The sequence below is a fragment of the Melanostigma gelatinosum genome (genome assembly GCF_949748355.1).
Source record: "Melanostigma gelatinosum genome assembly, chromosome: 9".
Classification (NCBI taxonomy): domain Eukaryota; kingdom Metazoa; phylum Chordata; class Actinopteri; order Perciformes; family Zoarcidae; genus Melanostigma; species Melanostigma gelatinosum.
The window spans coordinates 12,205,573-12,215,596 of record NC_136642.1 but is presented as its reverse complement, the minus strand read 5'-3'; the positions used below and the strand labels follow the sequence as shown (position 1 = coordinate 12,215,596).

The 10,024-nt window shown below is 43.3% G+C and overlaps 1 protein-coding gene across 1 annotated transcript; it reads right to left on the bottom strand.

The window, feature by feature from the left end:
* Positions 1 to 739: 739 nt before the first annotated feature.
* Positions 740 to 9,169, bottom strand: cdh17 (cadherin 17, LI cadherin (liver-intestine); the record flags this gene model as incomplete). The annotated part of the gene is made up of 18 exons (XM_079276235.1): positions 740 to 874; positions 1,010 to 1,126; positions 2,387 to 2,497; positions 2,600 to 2,824; positions 3,097 to 3,227; positions 3,807 to 4,051; positions 4,173 to 4,361; positions 4,443 to 4,519; positions 4,602 to 4,811; positions 5,738 to 5,888; positions 5,994 to 6,125; positions 6,248 to 6,453; positions 6,861 to 7,013; positions 7,289 to 7,447; positions 7,960 to 8,095; positions 8,201 to 8,338; positions 8,568 to 8,663; positions 9,122 to 9,169. 18 exons carry the CDS (start codon positions 9,167 to 9,169, stop codon positions 783 to 785), a joined length of 2,616 nt encoding a protein of 871 aa, XP_079132361.1. The 3' UTR covers positions 740 to 782.
* Between the last annotated feature and the right edge of the window lie 855 nt (positions 9,170 to 10,024).

Below are 10,024 nucleotides of genomic sequence, written 5' to 3'. Positions count from 1 at the left end.
CACTGTACACACATGTGCTGCAGTACACACACACACAGGCAGAAACACACAATGATAACGTGAAAACCAAAGTGGTTCCCAGTTTCTTTGTTTATTGGGAAACAGCAGTGCAGCTCCTCACAAAACACTGTCATTATTGTTAATTACACACAGTAATTACACAGTTTCTTAAAGTTAAAGATGTTTTCAGCTGTAACACAACAGTTAGAGAATTACAACACGAAAGCTCTGGGCCAAAAAAACGAATTGAATTATGTGAGATGATTAAACTGCTAATGAAACAACCTCAGTCTGGGAAAGAACTTCAAATAAAATATGTTCATAAACGTTATATATTCATGATTAGCATGGGGACCTGACAGTAATTAAGTATGCACAGCACTGATTAAGGAACACTCTCTTCTAAATAAAATAATGTTATGTAAATGTGTATGTGTGTGTGTGTGTGTGTGTGTGTGTGTGTGTGTGTGTGTGCACATCTATCTATGTGAGAACTAATTCAACTTTTAGATCTTGAGAGTGAGGACACTTGGAAAATCCAGTCCTCACTTCTGCTGTTTGGCTGGTAAAGATTTATATATTTTATGAATTTATTTTTCATTCTATATTTGGCAAGGCAGATGCAGAAACAAAAGACTGTACATAAGCCAGAGTGAGCCTATAGAGGTCTTGGTTTAGAGGGTTCACTTCAGCGAACACAATAATTCAGGTTAATCATGTAGATGTGACAGATAAAGTCCTCATAAGTATAAAAGTACAAATATGTGTGTGTGTGTGTGTGTCTACATAATGGCGTTCCTCTCTTCTTCTTCATTCAGGTTCGTCTTCTCGCCGCCTTTATTTGCGCGTTTGATCACTATGACGAAAGCAATTACTGCAACAAGACAAAAACAAAATGGAGTCAGCACCGCCGACACAAAACTAAACGATAACATCGGAATGTACAGTATGAAGGATGCCGGTTCGTGTGCGAGGTTGTTTTTTTCAGGACTTTTATATGACAACTTACTGCAGAATCCCAGAGTGCCAGCCAGGATCCCGATGGTGGGTCCCATCCCAAAACTGAGGTTACGCTCCTCGTGTGCGATGTAGCAGTAGCCCAGCTCTGTGCAGTTACATACTCTCACTGGTACAGAGAGGAGAGAGCAACACACATGTCATCAAACTTTTACAAGAGACAGCCGAAGAGCGTGTAAGTTAACCATCAACAACCGATCTCTTATCACAGCCCTTGAAAGTCAGTCTTTTCCTGCTAAACTATGCAGGCTCTAAAGCAGGGGTGTCAAACTCATTTTCACTCTGGGGCCACATCAGCATCACGGTCGCCCTCAAAGGGCCGGTTGTAAATGTAAGACGGTGTAAATGTAACTACGTTACTCCTAACATAGTTAGTTTAGTTTCCCGGGATATCTGTGACTTCCACAACACGTACTTCCAGTTGTGTGATTTCTCCTCCGCCATTGTTTCCTGTTGCTGGTGCAAAATGCATTCTGGGATATTTGGCTGTCCCAAGTACAGACAAGTCACCTCCGATGCATCCCGGGTAAAATGGGCAGAGCGAGCCACATCCGGGCATTAGGGCCGTGCTTGGCTCGATGTGAACTTTGAATTGGAACAGTACTTGGGCTGAGACTGATGGCGTTTCAGTACAGAGAAGTACGCATGTTGAGAAACTTGTTGGAAATCCTCTTTATGGGCTGTTGCATCTCCTGTCCACCTGTTGTGATAGTTTTAATGTCGGCACACAGACAACATGCCATCTCATCACTTCGACTTTCTATCTCATAATTTCGACCATGGGGATATTTTTATTTTCACATCTAACTTTAAATTTTTGTAAAAAAAAAAAAAAAAAAAGAATATTATTTTTTTTTTTTTGCTGGCGGATTCGCGGGCCACATAAAATGACGTGGCGGGCCGGGTCCGGCCCGCGGGCCGTATGTTTGACACCCCTGCTCTAAAGCATCAGAAATAATCTGATGCTTAAAAAAGGAAACAAAATAGCTCAGTCATCTCCTAAAACAGCTGGCCACTGTGTTTTTTAGCAAATTAAATTGGAGAAAACAACACATTTGTTGGGGACTATTTTCAGCGGTGGATTAATATACACATTGTGCCCCAGTGAGTATTTACAGCAACACGGTGAGGAATGGGATTGGAATAAATGATAGTTGACGGTGATGACGGTATATGTCACACATTGAAACAATGTGGCTCATTGATGGGTTTTTAATCGTTTTTTTGGACAAAAATTGGTTCTATGGTATAAACTATACAGTATCAAGCTTTGGCTACAAAGACAACACTTCAGATCAATACATTGTTGCTTTTCTTGGGATTGGTCACCAGATTTCCCCTTTAAGCTTAATTTAAAGAATGAACTCACCCTCAAACGACTGTGTGACTCCCATGCCTGCATTGTCTTTAATGTTAATGGGGATTGTGAAGGTTTTATCTTCAGTTGGTGATTTCCTCAGGGTCAGTTTCGCCGTTGTACCTGCACGACGTGCAAAAGGAGACAATAACATTCGTGATTATTTAAAAATACAGCTGAGTTTTACACCGTCACTTCGGTAGCAGCTACAGTGTGTTCGCGTACCGTCAACACTTTTCAGTTCCCAGTTGGGAGATTTCTTGCCGTGGGCGAAAGCGAAGGTGAAGGGCTGGGAGAAGGGGGCGCTGTCCGTGTCTTGGGCCTTGATGATGACAGGTTCAGGTTTCTTCACACAGATGAAGGCCTGCGTCTCAATCAGTTTGGGAACGTTGTCGTTCACGTCCAGCAGCCTCACGGAAACGACACGCTCGGACGACTTCCCCGGATTGTCTTCAGAGAGAAATAAGAAAGTATGAAAATGCCTGGCCGATTCAACAGTTTGTTGAGTAACAATAAACAATGGTCAGATTTTAAATGTCGTGTACATAAACAAATATAAACGAAACACTTTAATGTGTTGTTAAATCCACTTCTGTACCAATAGAAATATTCCTAATTTCAGACAGGACAGCACAAATCCTAAAAAGTGAAACTGTAAGGCCGTCATAAAAACAACACAAAAAAACCCTTCTAATAATTATGATGAGAGTCTAATATCTCACCCTTCTCAAACGCAGTGACAGTGACTTCAAAAGACTCCAGGGTTTCTCTGTCCAACTTGTCTTTGGTCTTGATCTCTCCCGTGGCAGCATTGATCTCCAGCCAGCCGCGAGTGTCACCGTCCATCTTAAAACTGCACAACACACACACACACACACACACACACAGAGCAGATATTAGAAATCATCCATGACACACCAGGCTCTGAACTGAGGCCCGGGGGGACAACAGTAGTGAAAGCAAATCAATAGTCTGTTTCGGGTACATGTGACAGTCCTAACAGTTAATAACAAAGCCAGAGCTGATAGCGGAACAATTCCTGAGCTATGAAATCTATGCAGATGTGTGTTTGTGTTCAGTCTTCGATCATAGAGTTCAAAGTGGCCTTAGATGAACTGCACCTTTAAGTTGCTTTAAGGTGTTATTCTATATTTCTACTGTTGTCAACAAATCCCATGAAAAGACCAAAACCAACAATATATCAGTCTGTCTTCAACTTTCCAACTCCCTAACCCTGCCTGTGGCTCTGAGCTGAAGACCTACATCTTTAACAGTGGGATACCATTGTGTTTGATGAAAGGAAGACATATCAGGCTTTGGGCACACAGACAATACATGTTGGAAGGATCGATTCATTTGTTTTAGTCTTTTCATGTGATTTGGGTTTTATTTGCTTACTTTTGCTTGTGTCGTCTTATTTCCGTGTGTGTACCTGATCTCTTTGCCCTCTGGATCCTTCGCCTCCACCGTGAGCAGCACTGATCCCTTGGTGGTGTTTTCAGGCACATTCACGTCCAGGATGTCCAGGCTGAACTCTGGAGCCTCGTCGATGTCAGTGAGAGACACAGAGACGAAGGCTGTGGATTCGCTGCCGTACTCCAGACCCTTCATCAGCGGCTCCGGGTTACGAGCATCAACCTGGAGCTGGTAGGTGGTAGAGGACTCAAAGTCCAGAGGCTGTTAGGAGACAAGCAGGCTGGTTAGACGAAGCGGTAAAAGGGACGCTGAATGTACATCAAAGTCAATGAGTAATGTCTGTATGTTTGTGTGGGAGATGCAGGGAATGGAGAGAAGGCACCTTAACTACGACCAGATGGCCGACGCCTTTGCCGTCGGTTTCCACAGTAAAAACTCCATCGTCGTCGCCAGCAGTGATTTGGAACTCGATGAGGGAGCTGCCGCTGTCTGGGTCATCGGCGTCTGTTGCGTTGATGGTCAGCACTGTGTGTCCCACAGGAGTGTCCTCCGCTAGAGTGTGACTGCCATACTGCACACAGACACGGAAACATGAGGACAATCAGCCAAACGGCATGAGAAATCAGAGGCAGGAAGTGGGTCCCGTACTTACGTCGCTCTTCTCGAACAGAGGCATCTTGTTGTTGACGTCGATGACTTTGACGACGACCTTACATTCTGTGCTGAAAACTGTGACACAAAAAGGTATTCGGAGTTCAAACAGACTCACCTCTATTTACAGGTGTGCTGCGTCATACGGTTAGCGTGTTACCTGGGTCGGTGACTCTGACGTTGAGGTTAAAAACCTGCTGGTCTCTTCGCTGCAGCGCGCGTAATGCCTGGATTGTTCCAGAAGCAGTGTCGATGGAGAAGGTGTTGGGGGAGGTGGGTGGATTTTGGGACACGATGGTGTAAGTCAGGTGAGCGTTCAGTGTCCCCTCTTGATCGTCATCATGGGCCAACAGCTGTCCAATCAGGCTGCCTGGAACCACAAGTGTGGTAAGAAGAAGAGGTCTCTGAGGCAGTGAGAGTAAATCCTACTGTAGATGACTACAGCGCTGGATCAGAGGTGAGTACACACATGTTGAGACATGTTCCACAGTGATTGTGCAAAATAGCAATAATAGCAACATGTATAATTTAGATTTTGCTTTCCATGCATCTTTCACTGGCTGCACTTGTCATTGTGGCACTAAATTCTCTGTATATTATCATTGCATCAATTCCCTCTTATTTAAGCAGACATATGTTTAAACATGTGATCACTGGAGAGCTGCTCTTAAAGGTTTGTATGACACTTCACTTTACTTTCAGGTATGTCACTTGCAGTGCATAGTACCTTTACTGTACTTACCGGTAAGTACAAGTTTGAGGTACTTTTTACTTTACTTGAGCATTTTATGCTACTTTATACTTCTACGTCACTACATTTTGAAAGGCAAATATTGTACTTTTCACGCCACTAAAGTTATCTGTCAGTTTTAGTTCATTGTTACTTTGCAGATTCAAAACATGAATACAAAATATAATCAACGAATAAATTACTACGTATTATTATATTAAGTAGTTATAATTTGCCCTACCGTTACCAGCTGCAGCATTAAAGTAATTATTCTATGCATCTATAGTTATAAAACAGTAATATAACATAACTTTTTCAACAAATGAGTACTTCTCTCTTTTCACTCCTAACATCCATCTTTGGAGCGATCTTAAGTCTAAATCTCTAATAAATATGGACCCAGAAACACAGAAAAGAGAAGAAACAATGGAGAGATCAAATTCAAAGCAAGAGAATAGAACTTTAAGAAGAATGTTGGCTGACTGAGGCATCATCCTGACTTCCAAGCACATGTAACAAGCTTTACGCCATGGAGGTGTTATGTAATAATCACACACACATCATACCTGCAGGCTCGTCCTCCTGCACCTCAAACACACTCTCCTCATTAGCACACACTGGTGCGTTGTCGTTCACATCCTCCACCAAGACTTGAATCTCCATGGGTGGATCCACCTGGTTTCCCTCGCTATCTACTGCAAACACCACCACGAGGTACTGAAACACAACCAACACAAGTTCAAGAGTAATCCCTAGAATAGGTTGTTGTTTTTATATGGGATAAAAGAGATATATTCAGCAAACCAAGCATGTATTGTGTACCATGTCTTTGTCTTCTCTGTCCAGCTCCTCTGTCAGATGTATTTCTCCATCTTCTGTGATGTGGAAGGGGAATTTCAGCGCTCGTTCTTTCTGCACTATCGTGTACATGGCGTCGGGCTCATTAGACTGGACCTGGATCCAAAAAGTGAGGAAAGAGGCCAGAGTAGGAGGGTTACGGAGTAGGTAAAGTGAGTGTGTGTACTTTAACGTGTCTGCATTTGTGAGATTTGAGCAGAGTTGACATCCCGCCACACCTTTGCGATGACCAGAGGGTAAGTTTCCTTTAAGTGCTCTTTAACAGTTATAGGTCCAGGATTGACCCATAGGTTTTGCTGCACGACAATCTGCACTATGCTGTTTCCAATCAGCGCGGTCTGCGACGCCCCTCCCAGGTCCTGCACGCGCACAGTCAGGGTGTAGTCTGGGTCCTCCAGGGGGTCCACGTTTCTCCTCCTTATTTCTGACACCACAGAGAAAAAACAAAGTTGCAATTTGAGCAATTGAACAGGCAAGAAAAAGAAAAAGGTTGGAGGGATGAACGTTTATAAAGTAATCAGTAGATCTCTAATTTTGGAGTCATGGCGGCTTAACCACTCTCCTCGGCTGAACTCATCAACTCAACACCCAAAACGTCACACGAGCACTAATCACTGGACAGTCGTTTCTTCATTACAGTCTGTTTACATTGACACCATCCGTCAGTCTTACAAGCAAGTCAAGGTCCCTCATGACTTTTAAGATTTTAGAAAAATACGTGTCAAAATAAACAAAAGTATGTGTATGCAGTTGTGTGCCACAGTTCACTCTGCAGATTGGAGGCTCTCAGTTTATATGGTGATATTCCATCTTGTTCTGCTGCATACAAACCTGCTCTCTCCACACAGGTGAAGAAGGGGTTTTCTTCAAAGGGGATCTTCTGCACTGGACAGTAGTCTATAAACTTTGTCCTCAGAGCATCAATGCTCTGGTCTTCTCCTCTGCCATACTGGATGCCTATTCTGGCTTTAAGCATCTGTGTCCCTGTTGAAGAACACACATGTTGTTCAGTAGGATGTCAAACAGCTCACGGATGTAAACAGGCATCTTCAAACACAGTCTCATTGTGCTCACACGCACTCAAAGTAATCAGCGATCAGCATCACCCGAGACATTTAGGCAATCTGCCGCCGCTCAGCGTTAATCTTGAGCACACAAGATGAGCCGTGTAATCTGGATTTACAGTGGCACTATACGGCCAGATTACAGATTATAAACATTCCCACAGACGGTGCACCTATAGTTCTGACTCCTATCACCTTTTTCTGTGGTGGAGATCTCTCCCGTGTTAGGGTCGATCTGGAACAGAGGGATGTTGTGTTTGTTGGGGATCTGGCTGACCAGGCTGTAGCTCAGATGAGCGTTGGGAGTCTCGGGGTCGTCCTGATCCAACGCAAACACGCGAGTAAATGGGATACCTTGAATAACAAAGAACACTGATGTTAAGTCTCAGCACAGTGAGAAGACAGCCTGAGTATGAGACGTACAATGACTGGATGTCAGTGAACAACATGGAAATACTGCTTAACCCATATGCATGCCAGGAATCATTTACAGGGTAGCCTTAGAGAACCACAGCGGTGCTGGCTGTGCTATTTTAGCGAGTGAGTGAAATACTTAAACCCAAGACTGCATGTTTTCTTATAAATAAATTTATACAACAAAGGTTTGCTGCGGATCTTGAGTTTGTCATGACTAACGCGCCACAAATCCATGCCTCAGCAAAGGTGAGGTAGAAGAACCATGGTCCTCAAATCCCATTTATCTTAAAGTACAACAGGTTCCATTACTGTTGTCTGTGATGGATTGTATGTTCTCAATAATAATAATTCTCAGGCCAGTGTCGACATTTTTATCGAAGGCTCTGTTAGTTTTCTTTTTGCCTTACAGGTGTTTCCTCTCCTCTTATTTCAGTATTCGTAATACACACCCGCCGGATTGTTTTCTCTGACCACAGCTGTGTATGCGCTCTGGTTGAAGAACGGAGCGTTGTTGTTGACGTCCAACACATTTATGGTCACATAAACGGGGCCATCCACAACTTCATCATCTGACAGCGCCTCCACCTGGATACAAACACAAGTATGTATAATAAATACATGTTTTAATGCTGCTATATTGCTGAAGGTTGATTTTCTGTGTGTTAATAAGAAGAGAGAGGACAACCTTACCATTAGCAAGTAATGGTTCTCTCGAGACCAGTCCAGAGGCTTCGCCACGTACAGCCACCCGTCCTTTGAAATCATAATGTCTTCCTTTCCTTCTCCACTCAACCTTAAACTAGTAACTGCTGGATGGGTCACCTGAAACTATAGAGAGAAAGATGGGGCGGACGGTAGACATATGAAGAGACAATTACAGATAATCTAAAGCCTTTTTAACACCACATTTCATCACAGACAAAAAGAAACAAAAGAAACTAGTTCAGTGGTTCTCAATCTAATGGTCGGCCCCCTCCAAAAGGGTCACAAAATAAAACTGAGGGGTCGTGAGATACTTATAGTTATTTTTCCACCACCGCTGGCATGCGTGTAATACCTGATAGATGGGATATGGCACTGGTGTCCCCTCTGGCACATCCAGCTCTGTGTTCTCGAAGGGGCCCTTCTTTTCCTCCAGGTCCTTCCCACCAGCCTATCAGAGCAGAGGAACAGGTCAAAGCTCATTGGATAGAGTACAGGCTGCGGTAGAACTGACCCTCTCGCACTCACGCCCACATTTGCCCTTTTCACATTGGCTCTGTACTGTAGCGGAATGTAGTCAGGTTTTTACAGCCCAGTTATTTATTGAACCAAAACGGCATGACAAATTGGGAAATCTTACATCCCACTGCATGACAGGGGAGCAAAGTCTACCAAGGCCAACTGCTCAGTTTAGTAACAGTTTGCACTTTATTTTAGTGCTTTAAATAAGTTACAAAAGGTTTTATTTGTTGCTTCAAATGCCACAAAAGAAAGTCTGCATGCATGCACCAAAGGTGTCCCATGAATTGTAATAATAAACACAAGCATCCTTTCACAGGTTGGTGAATTTGTGCATTAACTGAATATGTATGGAAGAACCGGGGAAACAGTTGGCAGTTATGTACTCACAATGCTGAACAGGAGTGGGAGCAACAACAGATGCATCATGGGTGTCATGCTCACAGTCTGGGAAGGAAATGTAAGAGGAGGAGGAGACCGGGGGGGGGGGGGGATATGAAAGCAGGAGGTTGAGGAGGCAGAGAGGTGACATAAGAGGAGGATTTAAATGACACGTTTAAATTTTACATGACAAAATATTCGCTGTGCTCCGCCATTAGATTCACATCTCATTCTTGTAGGAATAATTAACCCTCATGTGAATACTTGTTACGTAGTCCATTTGGAAACAATTAACCCCTCTGTGCCTCAGTAGGTTACTTTCTCCATTCAGCACGATGAGTTATTGATTCATAAAGACAAAGAAAACCTGTCCTCTGTCCCAGGGTATCCACACATGCACATGCTATCTCTAGGTGTGGCTCCACCGACACAGCCAGGTGAACCTCACACCTCAGCACACATTAGAAACTGAAAGTCAGAGCTTACATGCAACGCCAGACTCGGGTCAATTTTGTCCAGAGTGGGCGTCAATATCACGCAGGTACTGAAAGATCAATGAGCAGTGTTTAACCTCAGCGACTTCACAGCGGAGATTAGAATAACACCTCAGCCTTCATCGTGTGTGTGTGTGTGTACGTGTGGGTGTGGTCATTTTGTTTGAATAAGAATAATAACGAACACATTTACTGTCTCCTTGACATCCAGGAGTTACATAATAGATGAAATGATAATCGTTTGTGTCAAACACAACAGAATCTTCACTGTGTCTCAAAGATGTTGTAAAGTCTTGTATTCAGATGTACAGCACTGTTTGAGTTAACAGTACCGTGACACTGCTTTGCATAATAGGGAAAATAAATCCTTTCACGTCAAACAGGAGTGTATTGATAAGAGGACAGGTTGAGGATTTGT